The sequence below is a fragment of the Mastigoproctus giganteus genome, chromosome 14 (genome assembly GCF_048544385.1).
Source record: "Mastigoproctus giganteus isolate SK-2022 chromosome 14, ASM4854438v1, whole genome shotgun sequence".
NCBI lineage: Eukaryota > Metazoa > Arthropoda > Arachnida > Uropygi > Thelyphonidae > Mastigoproctus > Mastigoproctus giganteus.
The window spans coordinates 28,475,727-28,498,233 of record NC_143588.1 but is presented as its reverse complement, the minus strand read 5'-3'; the positions used below and the strand labels follow the sequence as shown (position 1 = coordinate 28,498,233).

The 22,507-nt window shown below is 36.6% G+C and overlaps 1 protein-coding gene across 1 annotated transcript in view; it reads left to right on the top strand.

Annotated features, from left to right (window-relative positions):
* The window catches only part of LOC150075035 (tensin-2-like), a 737,845-nt gene that overhangs the window by 239,798 nt on the left and 475,540 nt on the right, over positions 1–22,507 (top strand). Inside the window, exons 5-7 of the mRNA XM_090389056.1 lie at positions 15–58; positions 3,145–3,206; positions 15,107–15,204. Coding sequence (XP_090245182.1) covers positions 15–58; positions 3,145–3,206; positions 15,107–15,204 — 204 coding nt within the window. The remainder of the gene's footprint in view (positions 1–14; positions 59–3,144; positions 3,207–15,106; positions 15,205–22,507) is intronic.

Sequence of the window (22,507 nt, the reverse complement as noted above, 5' to 3'; positions counted from 1 at the left end):
TTTTTAAATTTCAGAAAACTCCAGGACCAAAATCATTCAGCAGTCTTAGGCATTCCAGGTAAATGTCAGTTTTTTTTTTATCATGGTTCTTTAATGAGAATAAAATTATTTTATGCTGAAGAATAATACAGCAAACAGGAAAATTTAATTTACATTTTTACATTTTAATTAAAGTATATAACCAAGCTATGATGCTCAATACATTCTACATTGATATCAATATTTGTAGAAGAATAAGAGAAGTTTACCTCAATATGATACGTAGAACACTTCTGTATGATACTCTCCAGAAATTAAAATGAATAAAAGATTAACACGAAATGATTATAGTAAAAAATCAATTCAAAAATTAATTAAAAATTCAAAAATCAATTAAATAGAATTAACTTAAAAAGCGTAACGTAAATTGTGAAAAACGATTTTCCTTCCTGAAGCTGACAGTGCTTTTCAACCATATGTTGTGATCACAGGAATGGAAATTACGGAGTATGTGAGCTAGAATCTTAAATAGAGAGATTATTTTGTTCTCACAGATGCGCGTGAAAGGCCGCGATTATTTGTCTTCGTGCATGCGTGCAAAAGACTACGAATCGGAGATTAGATGTGGATGGCAAACATTAATAGAATTCTCATGTAATTTATTTTCCATGGTTTCTGTAATTAATAGTCTTATATAATTATGTTGGACACTTAAGTATTTTGGCCTTGTTAAATAAAAATGTATGGTTTTCTTTAATGGCACAAAAGGCTAATTCTGACACTGCTGAGCGAGACGCACGAATTGAGGATGCATGCTGTTTTAATCGCATATTCAGCAGAAATCTCGTAGATCCTTGGTAAGACAAGTCGCAATCACTGCAAGAAATGTTATATACCAATTTATTTGTGTCGCAAAAGAGGAAAGGACTGGCCGATTGTTCAGTATAGCTTGTGATTTCCATATTGGTCTGGTTACAATCTACAATAAACTGAATTAGGGTACAAGGATAGGATACAAAAACTACACCAACCAACAATAGTAACATCAAAAAATACTTTATTTTTGTCCCATATGTTGAACAGTGGCACAAGCAGCTTTAAAGAATCTGTTAAGCTGCTTGTGCCACTGTTCAAGACAGAAATAAAGTATTTTTTGTTGATTGGTATAGTTTTTGTATCCTATCCTTCTACCCTAATTCGGTTTATTGTAGCAAGAGGGTAACCCCTGTTCATGAATCTGCTGGTTAATATCTGTATTTCTGTCGAGTCTAAAGCAGATTCTGTCATTGAATATTTATAGGCATTGAGAAACTGATTAAAGATAATAGATCTTTTATAGGTGAACAGGTGATACTGTTATAATATTAGAAGGCATACTGGTGTTTGTTGGTTTACGATAGATGTTAAATTGGATTTTATTCACATCCCGAGTAAGCTTGAAATTTAGAAAATTTAATGACTTAGTATATGTATTTTCCCTTTCCAGTGTAAACTTTAACCCCTGTTCATGAATCTGCTGGTATTTCTGTATTTCATGAATCTGTATTTCTGTTGAATCTAAAGCAGATTCTGTCGTTGAATATTTATAGGCATTGAGAAACTGATTAAAGATAATAGATCTTTTATAGGTGAACAGGTGATAACTGTTATAATGTTAGAAGGCATACTGGTGTTTGTTGGTTTACAATAGATGTTAAATTGGATTTTATTCACATCCCGAATAAGCTTGAAATTTAGAAAATTCAATGACTTAGTATCCATATTTTCCCTTTCCAGTGTCTAGGATGAATATTATTAAAAAAATGTAAAATTTCTTGAATAGTTCTACTATCAGTAATAACCAGAACATCATCTATATAGGCATTGAGAAACTGATTAAAGATAATAGATCTTTTATAGGTGAACAGGTGATAAATGTTATAATGTTAGAAGGCATACTGGTGTTTGTTGGTTTACAATAGATGTTAAATTGGATTTTATTCATATCCCGAATAAGCTTGAAATTTAGAAAATTCAATGACTTAGTATCCATATTTTCCCTTTCCAGTGTCTAGGATGAATATTATTAAAAAAATGTAAAATTTCTTGAATAGTTCTACTATCAGTAATAACCAGAACATCATCTAAATATCTCCCATAGTATGGGATAGAAAAGGTGCCAAGTGTACATGTATACACTTGGCGCCTTTTCTACCCAGCAGCATCAGAATTAGCCTTTCATTCCGTTAACGAAAACCATGCATTTTTATTTTATGAGGCCCAAAATACTTAGTGTCTGATGTGATATGAGACTATTAATTGCAGAAACCATGGAAATTAAATTACATGAGAATTTTATAAACTTCACTGTTCATATCTAATCTCTGATTCATGATCTTTTGCATGCATGTGTGAAGACAAATCTTACCTCAATATAATATGTAGAATTGCAGCCTTTCACGTGCATGTGTGAGAACAAAATGATCTCTCTATTTAACATTCAAGCTCACATACTCTGTAATTTCCATTCCTGTGATCACGCCCTACTGTCGAAAAGAACTGTTAGCTTCAGGAAGGAAAATAGTTTTTCACAATTTACGTTACACTTTTTAAATTAATTTTTGAATTGTTTTCACTGTTTTTTTATTGTAATCATTTCGTGTTAAACTTTTATTCATTTTAATTTTTGGAGAGTATCATGTGGAAATGTTCTACATATTATATTGAGGTAAGTGTATGGGCTTGGCACACCCAGGGTCCTGAGCTGGATATCATCATTCTTCTCTTTCTTGGTGATTCCTTTCTACTTCTCTCTCTCTCTCTCTCTCTCTCTCTCTCTCTCTCTCTCTCTCTCTCTCTCTCTCTCTCTCTCTCTCTCTCTCTGGGTAACTCAGGAATTTTTTTTTTTTCTTTTCTTTTTTGGCTGGTGCAGCAAAAGCCTCAGGCTTCCTTGCACCATATAGCTAATGATGATGATAATAATAATAATAAAACACATCTTAATTATACGCATCATAAAGAACATTTTAATTGATATGAAGATTTTTAGAAAAAATTTTTTTAAATAGTTTAGTTATGCAATGAACATTGTGACTTGTTTAATTACAGGATGTTAGCTCACTTAAATTTTTGAAATATGTTAAATTTGTGGAAATAGTATGAAATAATACTTTTCTTTATTTTTAGAAGTCTGGAAAGGGTACCACATTTTATCATGGACATTAAATATGTAACAGAGCGTATTATTGGTAAGGATAAAATTTAAATTTCTTGTGCTATTTATATTCTATACTAAAAGGTTAAAAAATTTTATGCTATCTCCCTTCTATCATTAGCATATGCTAGTATTATTATACGAGGCGCCTCCGTAGCCAGGTGGGAAGGAGCAGTAGCGCGTAGCACACGCTTCTTGATTAGACTGGGGTTCGAGCCCATGACCACCAAATACGGAGGATGCGGAAAGGTCAGGGAATGACCACCGCATATCCTGGAGCAATATGGTCTTAGTTGCTAATGCTCCTAAAAACCCAAATAACAACAACAATATTATTATATGCTTGATGTATTATTAATGTTTAGTTTTAGCTCTGAGTAAAATTCTTATTATTGTAATATAATTACTATAATTATAGTATGTAATCTTACTATAATTCTTATTATAGCTTGATAATCAAGATTGCAGAAAACACTCATTATAAGATAGGACTGCTGACAGACCATCTGTGGGAAATGGGTGCAGACCGGTTTACATGTATGCAATGTAAGCATATGCAATTTACACGTATGCAATGTAAGCATATCCAATTTACACGTATGCAATGTCAGTCAAGTAATTTTTGTGCTCTTCACTAGTATGCAAAGAAAAGTGAAACCAAGCCATTGGTTATCAGTGAGCAGTGGTGCATGTAGTTTGCAGTGATCTAACATGTATCTATCATAATTTTGTCATATTGAATTGTGCATATTAGTGCTAATTTATTTTAATTTTGGTTCTTTTCTTTTACTCATTAAAATGGCAGTGAAAAATCACAAATATCAAAACCTTAAAATCCAGCCTAGAATGAAGGCATGTGTTTCACATTCTTTCTAATATGAATACAGCATTTTATTGAATGCTTGCTAGTAACCCTTCAGTGTTTATTTTATTTTTTTCAGTCTTTGCACTACAAAACTTCTGATCACCATGCAACAAAAACTTTCAAGAAAATACAAAAGAAAATTTTAAGAAAATATAATTATACAATAGAAGATTTGAAGGAAATACAATAATAAAGAAAATACAATAATACAAAAACTTTCAATAAAAGTTTTTGTGCCACTTCCTTAATTCCATTCCAAGTTCCATGTTAAAAATTCAACAAATTTTGAAAGGATTTAAAGTACCAGTCTTCTACTTATTTAAGAGCACTGCATGTAATCAGGTTTAACAGTAACATTAATTAAATTTTAACATGTAACATTAAATTAGGTGTAACATGTAACATTAACTAAATTTTAACATTTAACATTAAATCAGGTTTAACATTAAATGCATTAAACACTGTATGTAATCAAGTTTAACAGTATGATAACCAGATGCCTTTTCTAAAGCTCACAACCAGTTACCTTAGAATGAGAATGATACAGTGGAGCTTGGATAATTCAAAATATTGGTTATTTAAAATTATTCCCCCAACCACACCACCTATTCTATATAGGAAAGAAAACATTATCTTTAACTCAGAGTTTAATGCCGACCTGGCTAGCCAGGTGGGTAAAGTGCCTGCCTGGCAACCCAAAGGTCGTGGGTTCGAATCCTGCCTCAGGCTTGGATCAGAGTAAAATTCAAAAACTTTGGGAGGTGCATTATGGCCACAGAAGCTGATGCGTCAACAACTAACAAAAAAAAAAAAAAGAAAAAAAAGAGTTTAGTGTTTATGTTGTTACATAATTTGAAGTCACTCAGGAATTTTTCACATCAAGAAATTGTTGTGCTACACATAAAAAATTAGAGGAATTCTTAAATTTCTTCTGAAAACAGAAGTTAAAATATTCACTGCATGTAATCAGACTTATTTCACATAGGCAGTGGTGTAGTCACTGAAGCTCAAACTGAGGAGTGAATGTTTGGAATAAACTTAAAATTTGTTCATATATTCTGCTTTTTTTGGTATTCATGTCCCCCCTCCTCCCATACATATTAAAAAATTTATCAACAACCAAATGTTGATCCCTGATCAGCACTGTTACTAATACAGGTCAACAGGACTGCCCCCCCCCCCACATCAAAGATCTAAGCATACTTTTCTAAACCAGTTTTACAAGCTGATTTCAAATATGTTCTCAGTTTTTAATAGCATGTTAATTTTCTAAATACAATTGCTGATAATATCAGTACAAGTTAATTAAAATGATTTTGTTGCAAAACACGAGAACTCATTACAATTAAACACAGTTAAAATAATATGATACGCTATTGTAAAAGATATGCACAGTTTAAAATGATGTGCTGATAATTTCCTTTGGAATACTTTTGGTCCAGATTGTTGCAATGCAACATCCAGTAGTAGTCTGCCAACATACTTTCACTCTAGAAACTGTGATAGTGATTTTCCATTGATTTAACCAAGACATTAAGTCAATGGAAAATAATTCCTGGTGGCAATTGCTGTCGAGCAACACGGGACAATTCGCTCATGCCTGAGTACACACCTGACAAAGAGACATTGTAGCTGGAGCTGTTTACTCATCTAACCCTTCAAAGATAAAGCTGAGCTGCTTGGCCCAAGACAAAAGCAGAAACACTTGACTAAGAAAAATAACAGCATGCCTCACTTCAAAAATAATAAAATAAATAAATAAATAAATTAAAGAAAAAAAAAAACCCCAACTTTTAGCAACAATCTTTACAGAAAATGGTCATCTTTGTTACTATATAAAGGAAATTTTAGGGAATTGTCACACTTATGCATTGTATCTAAATGGCAATTCTTCATCATAATGGGATGCTCTTGCATAATGGGAAAGCCATCCATCCTGATTGCCCACTCAGTTCATCTAAAGGAGACATACTATAACATGAAACAATTCAATATAATATTCATCACTAGAAAAATATCTGTGGTGACATTGTTAATGATTGTGCAAGGAAAATTCATAAAAATTGTTGTTTGCTAAACCTGTGTGACAACTGTTCAATTGCCAGCCATTACATCAAACATCACAAAGACAAAGATATATATATATAAGAATCAGGAATTAGTAGTGTGCAGTATGTTTCATTATTGGATCCAGTGAAGGTTTTCATTTCATTTCTCCATATTAAACTTGTCTCAATGAAGAGTTTTGTGAAACTGATGGGCAAGATGATTTGAGATTTCATTACTTAAGTGGGAAATTTCCAAAGTTTACTGCTGCAAAAGGGGGAATCTTTGTGGGATCTCAAATCAGAGAGCTTCTGTAATATGAAAGCTTTGAAAAAATGGCACAGTGTATTATAACTAAAAGCATGGCAGCCTTTTAAATGGCGTAGTGGAAACTTTTTGGGTAACTACAGATCTACCACATACAAAAGTGAGTTCAGAAACTGCTTGATGCATATCAATAAATGGGTTGTCATATGTTGCTGAAACTTCATTTTTTTGCATTCCTGTTTTTTTTTTTTTTTTTTTTTTCTGTAAACCACAAACACGAGAGGTATTAGAACATATAGTACTTAGTACCAAGCTTGGGTTGAAGGTTGAGAAGATGAAATAAGTTATTTGTGGACATTGGACTTGAACTTCTGTAGATTAAATTCAAAAATAGCAAAAGCTTAAATTTGCTTCTGTAGATTGTAATTTTCAGGAAATACGTATGAAGGAAGATTGTTCCAGAAAACACCAGTTGAATGAATAAATGAGGAAGATGAAAAGTTGATTCTGTGAGTTCGAAGTTGGACAGTAAATGGATGTTGGCTGGTGGCGGCATGTGATCGGACTGTTTTGAAAGAGAGAGTGGGAATTATAGAAGCCAATTCGGAAGAACGGTGGCCATGGAAATATCTGTAGAAGAGACATGCAGCAGAAACAGTACGTCTATGAGACAGCGAGTGGAGAGACTCTATTAGAGATGAATCATTAATTAACCTAATTGCCCTCTTCTGAACTGAAACAAGAAGTCTGAGAGAGGTTTTGGAGGCACCACCCAGATGTGGGAACAATATTCCATGGTAGGGCGGATTTGCGATTTGTACAGAGTGAACAGCTGTTTGGAAGAAAAGTATTGCTGAGAGCGAAAGAGAAAACCAAGTTTTTTAGATGCAGAGGAAGCAATATGCCAAGAGATTAGAAGTCAGGGTAATCCCCAAAAGAGATATATCATTTTACCTAGAAATCGGAGTATCACCAAAGATAAGTATAGGAGCAGAAGAATCCTTTTTTGCGAGAAATAAGACAAGACTGAGTTTTAGAAGGATTGAAATCAACTAAATTGTCATTGCCACACTAGAGAATTACCTGGAGATTGGCATTTAAGGAATTGGTAGCAGATTTTCGAGAAGTTGAAGCTGATTGAACAGGACAAGGTTTCTCAAAATGGAAAGTGGAATGCAATGTGCTATCATCGGCAAAACTATGGATAGAATTTCCAGTCAATGGAAGAAGATCATTAATATACAAGAGGAAAAGAGTGGGGAAAAGAACAGAGCATTGGGTGACACCGGCATTAGTGGAGAAGTTAGAAGATAGAGAGACATCTACAATCACCCTCAGTGAGCGATCAGAGAAAAAACTGCATAACAAATTACAAAAAAACAGTTGGAAAATCATAAGATGGAAGCTTGTTTAGAAGACCTTTATGCCAAACATGATTGAAAGTCTTTGAGATGTCAAGAGCAACTGCTTGTGTTTCACCAAACTTATCCATTAAATTAGTCCATAAATGGGGAACATAAGCCAGAATATCACCAGTGGATCGACACTGGCGGAATCCATACTGGTGATCGTTGATCAGATGGAAGGTTTCTAGGTAGTTTAAGAGTTGGCCGTTAATTGATTTCTCCATTACTTTAGAAAGAGTAGAAGTAATTGCAATGGGACGATAATTGGATGAGAGGGATTTGTCACCCTTTTTAGGAACTGGCTGAATATGAGCAAATTTCCATCAGAAGGTAAAACACCTTTGGAATAAGAAAGTGAAAAAAGGCAGCAAAGAACAGGAGCACAGGTTTTGAGAACAAGTGGAGAAATACCATCAGGACCTGGAACTTTCTTAGCATCAAGATTCGTCAAAATCCTTCTGACATCCTTTTGACGGAAGACCACAGGAGGCATTGAATGGAATGAGTTGGGAATAGTGGGAGGTGTTTTATCAAGATCATTAATACATGAGTTGGAATAAAAATGGGATGCTAGCAGGTCAGCTTTATCCTTAGCTGAAGTGACAACAGAACCACCTGTTTGGACAGAGGTGAGAGCAGAGATGGGCAAAAGTTGCGGCCAATAGCTTTGGGAAGAGACCAGAATTCTTGGCTACCATTAGGGCAAGAAGCAAGTTTTCTACTCTTAGCCTGTTCAAACTCTAGTTTGGGCTGATTAATAACTGCTTTACAATTGTTGCAAGCTTTGGTATAGGCAGAAAATGAAACTGAAGAATGAGAAACAAGCCAATTATGATATGCAACTTTCTTCTCTTGAACAGCCTTAGCACATTTATTGGAAAACCAAGGTTTAGATAAAGGACGAGATTTTAAAGTGGAGTGTGGGATAAAGGATTCCATTCCTGCAGGAATAATTTCAGTGACACGATCTGAGCAAACGTTAACATCAGAAGTTTTGAAACAGTAATCCGACCAAGGAAACAAAGAAAAGAAATCTCTCAGGTCATCCCATTTCGCATTCTTGTAATGTCAAACAATATGAGTTTGAGAATAGCCAGGAGATAAAGGCTCCATTGGAGAAGAGACAATCACCAAGTTGTGATCTGAGGTGCCTAAAGGACCAGTCACTTTGACCCTGTACTTAGAAGGGTTGTTTGTGAGAAAAAGATCAACGGCAACTGAAGTTTAACCTTGACAAATGCAGAGTACTGCATATGGGTAGAAGTAACCCCAGAGAAATGTACCAACTGTGTGGTACTACACTTAAGGTGGTAGAAAATGAAAAAGACCTGGGAGTAATTGTGTAGTCAGATATGAAGTTTTCTGTGCAATGCAGACACGATGCCAGGGCAGGTCATGGGGTTTTGTCAATGATATATAGGAACTTTGCTAGCAGGGAAAAGGAGGTGATTGTCCCTCTGTATAAGGCAATGGTCAGGCCACGCCTTGAGTACTTCGTACAGGTCTGGAGGCCTTATTTTAGGAAGGATGTAGATTTGCTTGATCGTGTACAGAGAAGAGCAGAAAGATTGGCGAGGGGAATGAAGGGATCCTCTTACCAAGAGAGGCTTAAGTTCTGCAAATTGCAGTGGCTGGAGACAAGGCACCTGCGCAGTGATCTGGTTGAGGTATATAAGGCCTTGAATGGGTTGAGCACGCTGAATTCTGATGGGATCCTTCCACTTTTTCAGATTACAAACCTAAGGGGGCATAAATTCAAATTAAGAAAGGACAGATGTAGAATAGATGTGTGGACATTTGCCTTTAGCCAGCGGGTGGTTAATTGCTGGAACAAACTTCCATCTGTCGTTGTGGAAGTTGATATGTTAAATAAATTTAAGGAGGAACTGGACAGGCATTTGGAGGGAATGGTGTGATTTTTTTTTTTTTTTTTTTTAGGCTGATGCTGCATAAGCTCATACACTCGCTTTCTTGCATCACATGCCACTACTACTACTACTACTATTCTTGTACTTAAATGAACAATCTGTGCAAGGTTATTAGTAATTGCAAAAGCTTCAGCATCTCGGCCAGCTGGGTTGGTGTGACTAGAAAACGGAAACTAGCTGGAGTTGTGAACATTAAAATCACCAAGGGAGATTACCTCACTGTTAGGAAAGTTGGACTGGAGGAAGTCAAGTTGCAAAGAGAGGAAGTCAAAGAGCTAAAAGTGATTAGTGGAGTTGGGAGAACGGTAGAGACAACAGATGAATTTGACACAATGAGGTAGAGAGATTTTAAGCCAGAGAAGATCGAAAAGAGGAGATTCCAAATTACCAAGTCTCTGACAGGGAATATCGGAATGGACATATGCACAAGTACCACCTTTGAGGCGAAAGGAATCATACTGCGAATAATTTGGGCAACTGAGATGAGCAGTATTGAATCAGCTGATAACTGAGATTCTGTCAGTGGAAATGGACATCGTTGAGATTAGAATTGAGACCACATATATTTGTGAAATGTATTAGGAAGTGTCAAGATATGCTGGGGCTAACTACAGCCACACTCCACCTTTTACTTGGGTTTCTGCGAATCTCACCTTTATCATATTGCATTTCATCTTCTAAAGAACCTAGTTCATACTGTATAGGTACTGGAATTGGCATACTGTCATTGTGTGAGATTTGGCTCATCACTGAATCCAGCTCTGGATAATTAATCTTGTGCTTATTGTTCATTGAGAATCCAGTTTATAATTCACATTACAAAAGTAACAGTTATCATTGTTGCCTTTTGACTCCCTCCATATCAAGGGCAAATGACATTGACTTTTTTCTTTTGTTCAATCAGTCATGCTGTCCATTCAAACATCTAGTGAATCACCTAGATGACAATCAAACTGTGATTGGTAAGTTTTACAAATATCCATTTTGACTGAACACCATTGTGATTTAGTTAGGAAAGAGTTGCACATGTAGCAGAATTTGCTGTGGTGATTTCTACTCTTTCGAGGCATGACAATGAACCTTTTAGTAATTCACCAGATTTTACAATTTAAAAATCAATTTATAATCATATAATTAAATGATGAAAGAACAAGGTTATAGACATATTCAAAATTGCATAAATATGAATGTGTAAGCAATAATAATAATTATATTCATGTAGGTTACCTGAATAGGTATATGAGTGGTATAATCATTCTCATTATGCCCATGTAAATGGTCTCATCACAAAAGCTAGATGCGCTAGAGGAAAAGCTGAAAACATATTTGAAATCAGATTTTTATTGCTTTTACTAGATCTGTTAGTTCACATATTTTAATTTCCCGATGAATAAAACTTACATTTTTGCAATGTTAGGACTTGCATCCATTTGTTTCCTTTGTTCTCCACCACTACCTTGAAATGTGTTTGAGAATTAAATTTGCCTAATTTATCTAGGCCTTGCTGCAGTAGTATGCCTTGACTTCTGTCATTAAACATAATTGCGGTTGCAGTTTCATTAATAGTAATTGCAAACGTCTGCAAAGCAATACTAAACAGTCCAAGCAAGCTGATAATTCTAGGCATGTAATCCCCACTCATGCAGAAAGTTTGTTCATGTTTCGTTCGTTATTTGTTAGTTCGTTATTTGGTTTTTAGGAGCATTAGCAACTAAGGCCATATTGCTCCGGGATATGCGGTGGTCATTCCTTGACCTTTCCGCATACTCCGTATTTGGTGGTGACGGGCTCGAACCCCGGTCTAATCAAGAAGCATGTACTACGCACTGCTGCTCCTTCCCACCTGGCTATGGAGGCGCCCAGAGTTCATGTTTCTCTCTTCTGGCTTGAATGAGGCAAGTTTCTTGTTTCTTTCAAATATTATGCCAGCATTTGAAAATACGAACATGGCTCTTCATATCCAGTGTATCTCACATACTTGTGTTGAGGTCATTATGTCTAAATATGTTGAAGAATGTTATGTGTAAAATATTTTTTTTTACCAGTAATTTTCAGATCTTCTCTTTCCATTTTGGAAATTGATTACCATAGCAGACTATGGTAATCAATGGACAGGCATTTGGAGGGAATGGTGTGTTTTTTTTTTTTTTTTGGCTGATGCTGCATAAGCTCATACACATGCTTTCTTGCAGCACATGCCACTACTACTACTACTAAACTAGAAGGATGTTTCTGACTTCGTCAGAGAAATTTTTGCTGCTATGGTTGTGGAGTCTAAAAGAAGTGCTTAGTGAGGAAGTACTTTATGGCTGCATATGACTACGTGGCATGCAAGGTCTGATGTATCTGAGTGGTTAATAGCAAAAGTGTATTAGCACCTACTCTTTGAGTGGACTGTGGTTCAAGCATGTGTGACTGCTACATATGATTAAACATTGTATTCAAGATTTATTTTGAACTATCTTGACCTGATGATCATCTCAGAGTATAAACAACAAGTTCCCATTGAAAAAAAGATGGTCTTATAAATGCCGAGGTAGCACAAATATCATCACTCAGTTGGTAGTGTATTTTCAAATAACTTTCCAGCTAACTCACACTGCACATTCACAGATTCTTTGATGTGTGAAAGGGTTAAATTTGATCTTTATCATCAGATAAATTCATATCTATATTACCACCTCTGTTTCCTCAACTAGTAGTTTTCCTTAACCCTTAGGGTATCCTTAATGATACAGGCAAAAACACTTGCACCATCTTTCTTCGTGTCTAAAAAATAAATCCTTTAAACCTTTTGCTGCACCAGCCAAAGTGCTGATCATACTGATAAATCCCTCCCAAAAGCCCTGCAGGGTCCCCAAGTTTTGAGGTAATCCACAAGGATGAGGTCTCGCAGATGGCTGTTGGATTGGGGTGTGGGGGAAGCCTTGTACATATTTCTTTTCCTTCTAGTAGATCTTAAATGAACCTCTTCCCTCCTGCAGCATAGTAATACCACTCCACTATTAAGAAGAGTCACCCAACATTATGGCTCCCCTCTCATGCATCAACAAAATACAAGAACCTTTGCACAGAAGATTGCCAGGATCATGACCTGAAACTTCTGCATTGCAGTTATGCAGGATGTCCTCAGCCAGCATTGTCAGACATCCCCACAATCATCACTCAAGCTGCCCATGTCCTAGGATTAGTATCACATGGCTACCACCACTAGTTGGAGTCAGCACAAGGCCACAGAACAAGAACTTTGTTTTGAGGACTGTGGGGACCAGTTTGGTTTACTCCTTCTCTGTATAGTCACTTCCACCTTTTGTGGAATAACCTCATTATTATTAGCCATATGGTGCAAGGAAGCCTGAGGCTTTTGCTGCACCAGTCAAAAAAAAAATTTCTGAATTACCGAGAGAGAGAGAGAGAGAGAGAGAGAGAGAGAGAGAGAGAGAGAGAGAGAGAGAGAGAGAGAGAGAGGAGAGAGAGAGAGAGAGAAGTAGAAGGGAATCACCAAGAAAGAGAAGAATGATGATATCTAGCTCAGGACTCTGGGTATGACCCTCAGGACCCAAGCCTATACTCACCAAATGTGAGCCCCTGGGGTTGCACCATTTCTTAGGTTTCAGTTTCCTTTGAAACCATCTTTCTTTTGTAGAAATTACCTCTGCATTGCCAAAACAATACTTTCCATGAAAAAATGATTTCAGTTACAGAAAGAGGAAGAAGTCAGAAGGTGCCAACTTAGGAGAATAAGGCGGGTGTATCAAGATAACAAAGATAGCAAAAACAGGAATTTGATAATGGATCAATATTCAGCTTTATCTATGATGACACTCAGTCACACATTCAGCTATGTAATAAAAGAAATATCAGAGTTAGAGCAATGAAATGTCTGGAATATATTACTAGATAAACAATACAGTCAATAAAACAGTGTTCATAGAATACATGGAAGGTCAAGGGAAAAACTTTTTGATACTCTCTTGTATGTGTTTGTATTTTATGGTAGGGCTCACTTATGGATGTCACCTGAATTTTCATTTTTCAGATCTACCAACAATATTTTGACTTAGATCTTCCAGTCCAGGAAAAGTGGGTAAGGTGGTCTTCGAAGCATCAGTTCTATCTTAATTTTATTTTATTTCATATTACTTCACTTTAATTTAACTTTGCACAAACTTTTTTTCCATAATAAATATTGTAATTCTTTCCCCACAGTGGTGTATTTTCTTGCTTACTGTTTGAATTTAATTAAAAGCATCCTGTGTAGAATTGAAAGGATACTTGATTCAATTCAGTTAACATCAATTTTTGTATTAACACCCCACAAATGTATGCTATCCTTTGCCATGTTCAAGGCGTGTGAACTTTACATGATGACTCACCATACGAGCTATGATTTTGGAAGTTAAGTTCTGCAGAATGTCTAACAGATCCACTGTTTACAAGTTGATCTGTGACAGACAAACCTTCATTCACTGGAAGTGAAATTCCAAATATACATATTTGTAGAGAAGAATCTGTATCCCATATTGTCTCTGCAAATGGTATCAACAAAGAGATATATCAATTTTTTTGGTTCAGATTTCCTCTTTATGAGACTTATTAAAACAATACTTTCAGTTTTTCTGGACAACATTGCCTGAATTGGTTAGATGACAAACTATCTCTTAGGTTATTCAAAGTTGGGTTGTCAATGCATTTGGAGAGTTGGAGAGTTTGGATGTCAATGCTCTTGGAATTTTTGGCTACTAAGTATCTTTAATTAAGACTAGAGCAGTGCAGTCTTGTTTCATGAAAAACCTCACTCATTACATCTTCATTGATCATCATTAGCTCTTTGAAGCGTACTGTGATTACTTAGCAGAATCAAATTGTTAGTAAGACTTTGGAGGAGAGTTCAAGATGTCAACAAATGCCGATCAGTCTAGCCGGATGGGTAAAGTGCCTGCCTGGCAACCCAAAGGTCGTGGGTTCGAATCCCGCCTCCGGCTTGGATCAGAGTAGATAATGCAAAAACTTTGGGAGGTGTGTTATGGCCACAGAAGCCGATGCAACAACAACTAACAAAAAAAAAAAAAAAAAAAAAGAAGTCAACAAACACTCAAAGGGTGGGGAGTAGGATCTTCATTTTACTGATTATTTTCTAGTAGCTGCACACAAAACTTGAACTGGCTGTACCTCAGTAACAGAGAATTCTAAGTTATGAAGAATTTTATTTGTTATAAATCAAGATTTTTTTTTTTTTTGTCACTTTTGTGAGGCATTTATGGAACACTCTCTGTAGCTTCTAGTTATAAATTGTTGCTAAAAGATTTATCATATTTGTGAAAATTTGTAACTTAAACTTTTTATTCAAAAAGAAGTTCAGCCAAATCTTTTAGTATAATTAGTATAGTATCAATTAAATCACTTTCTTTATTCTTTGCAGTTATTATATTTCCCGAAACTGAGAGAAATGGAACATATCGTAGTAATCTGAAAAATACAACTCACATGTTACAAACAAAACATGGAGACAATTACATGGTAATAATAATTTTATATTTTTGGTGGTTTTTATCTTGAATTAATAATAAATGTGATAATTTGTGTTGTCCTTAATTGACTCGTTCAATGTAATTCAGTTAATATTATTTAATTCTCCCTTTAAGAGTCCAACTAATATTTTCTCTCTGTATGTGTGTGTGTACACTGAGTGGACAGAAATCATGGAACCTATCTAGTAATGGATAAGCCCACCTTTCATCCAGATAAGGGCAGTCCCACAGTGAGTCATTGAGTCCACTAGTTCACAAAAGCATTCCACAGGTATTTCCATATATGCATGCTGTCCATAATTCCATAACATTCCTGGGTGGAGGATCCAAAGCTCAAACAGAACTGGTGAAATACCATCACTTTGCTTATTGGAGGCTTGAAGTGGCGAAACCCATGTTTAGTCTCTAGAGAAAAGTTTCCAGCACCCCCCCCCCCCCCCCTCCCATACTTCTCCTTCAACCCATGCATGGTACTAAGTACTATAGGTTTTGATACCTTTCATGTTTGGGGGTTTCATTAAAAAAAAAAAAAAAAAAAAAAAGACCATCCCACAGCATTCCAAAGATGTTTCACAGGGTTCATGTCCAGTGAACAGGGAGGCCATTCCATGGTGGTAAAATCTGCAGAATGCTCTTCAAACCTTGTTCTAGTCACCACGACTCTTCCAGCAGAACAATGCACCTCACCACGGTGAAAAGCATCGTTCTGTTGGAAGAGTTCATTGCCTGTGAGTACACGATGACCATGAAGGGATGCAAATGGTCTGCAAGGATGGACACGTAACCTGGACCATTCAGGATTGCTTCTAGACATACTAGAGGTCTCAACGTGTGCCAGTTGAACATGCCCCAGACCATTACTGACCGTCCACCTGCCTGAACTTGTTGGAATGATGGGTGCGGTTTCCACCAGATAATCACCCTCCCGTCCCCTCGAAATAACTGGAAATGGGATTCATCGGACCAGGAGACCCATCTCAGTCATTCAAGATCCAGTGCCTATGTTCTTTCACCCAGTTGAGGTGTAGAGTCCTGTGTCGTGGTGTTAGCAATGGGACTCTGGCGGGTTGGTGGCTCCCATAACCTATTGCTGCTAACGATCGCCTGATGGTCTTGATGGAGACATTTCTGGCACCTCCCTCCCTCGTTGAGGTCAGCAGTGATTTGTGCCACTGTTGCTCTCTGGTTCACTGAAACAGTGCGAGACAGACCTTGCGACAGCCACGTTCATCCAACACCTTTCTCTGCACACAGCACTGTCCACGATGAGATGTTATTCTAGAAATGGTGTATTATCTGATACGCTCTTGATACTGTAAAGAGTGTATCAGATATATATATATATATATATATATATAGATCAGTGGTGTGCAGTGAATTTTTATGTTGGTCATGCTATAGCACAGCGCAATATCATTTGAATTTTTTCCCTTCAATTTAAGGAATTCGTATACTTGTTTTTTTGTGATGAATACAATGCATTCGCTTTTAAAATAAATATTTTCAAATAAAAAAATATTCAAATACTTCATTTATATGTAAATTCTACCCTATGATCCTTCTTGACAAATTCTTCAATGACATTTTCATAAAAATCTTTTGAATTTTGCAACTTCTGGAGAAAATTCTCTTCTATTGACATTTGAGCTAAACCTGATAATCTCATTTCCCAGTTGTATTTCTTTGAAAAATTTAAAAATTTTTATTCTCGTCAATGCAAAAAATGTTCTTTCAACAGTTGCAGTAGTAGAAGGAATTGTTACAAGTAGATTACAGAATTTGAAAATTCATGGCATAGCATCAACAAGCTCATTAGTATATATGTATTTGTATGAACTCCACCACACGTTTTTTTTATATAAAACTCTTCCATGGAGTATACAACAGTTAATTCATGCTGAAGGCAAATAATATCAAAATAATGACTGTATGTTGCTCTTAGAGATTTTAAAGCATTTTCAGGAAAATTCTTGGAATATTCTTTAAATATACTAAAATTTAGCATTAGCATTAACATTAGTAGAGGCATATGATGAAAGAAAGAAAGCTTATGCAGCATCAGCCAAAAAAAAAAAAAAAAAAAAAAAAACCTTCCACTTCACCCCTCTGTTCGTTCGAAATACCTGTCCAGCTGAGCCTTAAATTTATTTAGGCTATCAGCTTCCACAACATCTGTTGTGGAAGCTGATGGACATCTGTTCCACCAACCAAACTACCCGCTGGCTAAAGGCAAATTTCCGCACATATATCCTACATCTGTCTTTCTTCAATTTGAATTTTTGCCCTCTCAGGTGATTATTTTGAGCAAGAGGAAGAATCCCATCAGCATTGAGCATGCTCAAACCATTCAAGGCTTTATACACCTCTATCAGATCACCTCACCAGTGCCTAGTCTCCAGACACTGTAATTTGCAAAATTAAGCCTTTCTTTGTAAGAGCAACCCTTTGTTCCATTCACTAATTTTGTTGCCCTTCTCTGTACTCGTTCCAGCAGCTCTACATCCTTCTTGAAATGAGGCCTCTAGACCTGTATACAGTGTTCAAGGTGTGGCCTAACCATTGCCTTATACAAGGGAATAATCACCTCCTTATCCCTGCTAGAAAAATTCCTGTATATATCATTGATAAGACACCATGAGCTACTCTTGCAGCCCGTCTGCACTGCTCAGAAAACTTCATATCTGCCTGCACAATCACCCCCAAGTCCTTTTCATTCTCTACCACTGTCAGTGTAGTACCACAGAGTTGATACGTTGCTCTGGGGTTGCTGTTTCCCATATATAGTACTTTACATTTGACAACGTTAAACTTCATTTGCCATCTCTCAGCCGATCTGCTCAACCTTTCCAGATTCTCTTGCAGCAGCATCTCGTCAGTAGTGTCCTTAACAATACTGCCAACCTTTGTATCGTCTACAAACTTGGATATTAAGCTTGATATACCATCATCAATATTATTTATAAATACAGAAAACAATAATGGACCCAACACCGAACCCCGAGGGATTCCACTAATAACATTAGTCCACGATGAGCAGTGTCCATTGATTACCACTCTCTGTCTTCTCCCCCTCAACCGTCCCTTTATCCATAGCAGCAATTTGCCTCCAATGCCACACTGCTCCAATTTGTGCAGCAGTCTTCCAAGTGCAACAGTATCAAAAGCCTTTCTAAGATCCAAGTATATAATATCAAAGTTATTCCCTGCATCCAGCTCTTTTGTGACTGCATCATAGTATCCAATCAGATTGTCAGGCAAGACTTCCCCTTAACAAAACCATGCTGTGTCCGAGCTATAACTGAAGTCTTGTCTAAATGATCTTGCAGTGCTTCTTTAACCAGTGTCTCCATTAATTTTCCTGGAACAGAAGTTAAACTCACAGGTCCATAATTACTTGTGTCAGCCTTTGATCCTCCTTTGTGACTTGGTTACAGACCACCTTATATCTCTCATAGGCTTTTGTGACACGTGTTAATTTATATGTATCCCATGCATTTTTCTTCTCTGCCATGTGTTTCATTAGTTCATCTGACATACATTTAGGCCTAAATGGATGTCAAATGAACTGTCAGACTTGTATTCTTGGAGCTATTTTATAGCTCCAAGAATACAAGTTCTTTTAATAATGAAACTGTACTGTTAATTGTTGCTCTACTGTGTCAGAGATTTCGTAGTATAACATTTTGGAATGCTCCTGTGGCTCAACTGAATATTATTTTCTAAATTGCTTATTTGGTCTTGTTTTATCTATATTGCTTTCTATTATTTTGTGAAATGTGAGGAAGTCTTCTCATTTATTTTCAAGCAACTTTGTAGTCTGCCTTATTTCATTTATGCAATGCACAATGTCTAGGTATTTAAAAATTACAGCTGTGAATTACAGGTTCCGAAAAAGCGATAAGTGTTTGCCTTTTTATTTACCTAATTGTCATTTTATATTGTACTTTATACATAGTCTTATAGTTATAGTTACGCTGGTTATTTTTATTTTTAATTTAGATAAAGAGTTTTTGCAGATTACTACTTATTATACGTAAAACCGTATTTCACTTGAATCTTGCAGCCATTGTTTTTGTATAGAGTAGTAGGGAATTCAAATTTTTAATTGTGGTAACTAGGTAGCGCTAATGTATAATTATATAGTGTAATTTGCATCACTGCATATAGGATTCTATTAGATAGCGTAGTATTGACAATTAATTAATTAAATTTATTGATCTTAATAATTTAATATATCATGCCCCAGACTAGAGCAGCAAAGCAACGGGCACAAAGTGGCAGGAGTGCTGTGACTCGTTGGAGAACTGAGGGGGCCGATTCACCAGCTCATCATAGCCTAAAAAAAATGCGCAACTTGTGAAATGTTTGCCAAACTCTCTGTAACAAAACATGATCTAGTAAAGGAGGATGTCTTTGTGTGTGCCAGTTCAGAGAGTGTCTAGAAATTAGGCATCAACTCAGTGTTCTACTGGGCATCTATGAGAGCTTGAGGTGTAGGGTAGATGCCCTCGTAGAAATTAATATGAGAAGCCCGTCAAGCTCTCAGCTGCCCAACTCAACGTCAGAGCTCAATCCTGGGCATCAGGCAACACAGCGACAATCTCCAAGACAGAATGCGCTGGTCCCAAAGAGGAGGAAATGTGCAAGGCTCAAGGGGTAGAATTTTTTTTCAGCATGGTCTGTGCTTGTTAACAGGAGATACTGCTTCTGCAGGGATGGGATACACTTAAATAGATAGGGTGCAAGAATATTTGCTGATGCTATCGAGGCAGTGTTAGGTGGGTCGGAAAACTGCTAGCTTGGTGGGAGTTCACAGGCTAAAAGGTTCAAAGTAGCTGCAGGCAGAGGTGAAGGTGATTCTTGCACATCTTCTATTAGAATAAGTAGCGACCTGGAGCGAGGGGTAGTGGAGGTTTCAGAGACTAATGGCACTCATCATGAAACAGGTGGGTATATGGGATGTGTCAGGGTAACTAGGAATAGGTGCATGTATGCTTGCATGTATACCAGTGTTAGAAGTGTAGTAAATAAATTTGATGAATTTGAAGTGTTGGTCAAGACCTAAAAGGCGGATATTGTTGGGATATCACAGACGTGGTGTCACACAGGTATAAGGAATGCAGAACTGGAATTTGGGGAGTACAATGTGTACAGAAAGGATAGACAGGATAGGAAGGGAGGAGGTGTCATGCTGTTAATTAAGAAAAACATAAAATCAAAAGAAGTGCATCCAGTTGATACAGATGAACAGTGCACTGTTGAATCAGTTTGGTGTGACATAAGCACTGCGAAAGCAGAAATAAGAGTAGGAGTTTGTTATAGGCCTAATGACTTGAATGAGTACAATGAATAATTTTACAGAGAAATAGAGTGGGCTAGTAGATCAGAATGTCTTATAATGGGGGATTTTAACTTCCAAGATATTGACTGGAACTTGTGGGTTGGTCACTTGCCCACTAGTAAGACTTTGGATGATTATTTTCTGTAGCAGCATGTTCGAGAGGCAACCAGAGAGGGTAATACTCTTGATCTGATTATCAGCAGTGATTATTCGTGTATTAAGAATTTGCAGATAAAGGAACCACTAGGTGGCAGTGATCACAGTGTACGTGGGATTTACTTAAAGATATAATTACCATCAGGTGTAAAGTAAAGGGTTTTTGTTTCCGTAAAGGTGAGTACAGTAGTCTCAGACAGTTTTTAAATTCTGTACAGTGGGATCAACTGAAGATGTTACCAACAGTAAATTCTAAGTGGGAAGCATTCAAGGAATTAATCGTGGAAGCTCTTAAAAGTTTCATACCTATTAAGAAATATTGCTCAAGGTTTAGGCCTAAATGGTTATCAAATGAACTAATGAGACACGTGACAGAGAAGAAAAATGCATGGGATGCATATAAATTATCAAGTGACTCACAAGCCAATGGCAGATATAAGCTAGTCTGTAATCAGGTCACAAAGGAAGTTAGGTAGGCGAAGACAGATTATGAGAAATCTTTGGCAAAGGATGCTAAGAAAAACAGCAAAGATTTCTTTACTTATATAAACTCTAAAAGGAAGGGGATGAATCTTATTGGTCCACTTGATATCAATGGTTCGACTGTTGATGATCCTGCTCAGATAGCAAACAAAACAATGAGTATTTTGCATCTACATTCACACATGAGGAGTTATTAAGGTTTGAAAATGTCAGAAGATTATCAAATTGTAGGTGCTTAATGATTTTCTAATAACTGAGAGCAAAGTGGAGGAGAAATTGTTGAAGTTAAACATAAGAACGAAACACAAGATAGATCTATCCAGTTATATTAAAGGAGGCTGCAAAGCAACTAAGCAAACCCTTAGCCATAATTATGAGAACATCCTTGGACTTGGGGGAGGTCCCACGGACTGGAGATGTACAAATATATCCCCAATTCACAAAGGGGGAATGAAGAGTGACACAAGTAATTACAGACCAGTTAGTTTAACTTCTGTTCCAGGTAAAATAATGGCGTCACAGGTTAAAGATGCATTGTAGGATTGTCTAGACAAAACTGCAGCAATAATTCAGACACAGCATGGATTTGTTAAGGGAAAGTCTTGTCTGACAAATTTGGTAGGATATTATGATGTGGTTACAAAGGAACTGGATGCAAAAAATAATTTTGATATCATATATTTGGATTTCAGGAAAGCTTTTGACACTGTTGCGCATGGAAGACTATTGTACAAATTGGAGCAGAATGGTATTAAGGGTAAGTTGTTACAATGGATAAAAAGATGGTTGAGTTGGAGAAGACAGAGGGTGGTAGTCAATGGGTGCTGCTCTTCGTGGACTAATGTTATTAGTGCAGTCCCACAGGGTTTGGTGTTGGGTTCACTGTTGTTTTGTATATTTTCCAATGATATTGATGTATATCAGGCTTAGTGTCAAAGTTTGCAGATGATACAAAGGTTGGCAGGGTTGTTAATGACAGTAATGGCAGTGTGCTACTGCAACAGGAGGCCCCGGGTGCCAAGCGTTATAGTGATCAAGCAATTTCCTGAGTGATTTCTAAAGCATTTTCTCAAAGATATAGTTTTCTTTCAGTTATAAAAGTTTTCTTACTTTTCTATTATTACGCAACTTAGTCTTACAAATCGTAAGCAAGTTTAAGAAAGGAAAAACACCTTTCTTCTTTTTTCCTTAAATTAACGTACTAACTTTTATACCGCTTGGTCACTCTAGCGGCACTGCTCCTGTCTCCCCGTGGCGGGGCCGGTAACCTGGGAGAAGAAATCCACTCTCCCAGGGCTGAAAGAGCAAAGAT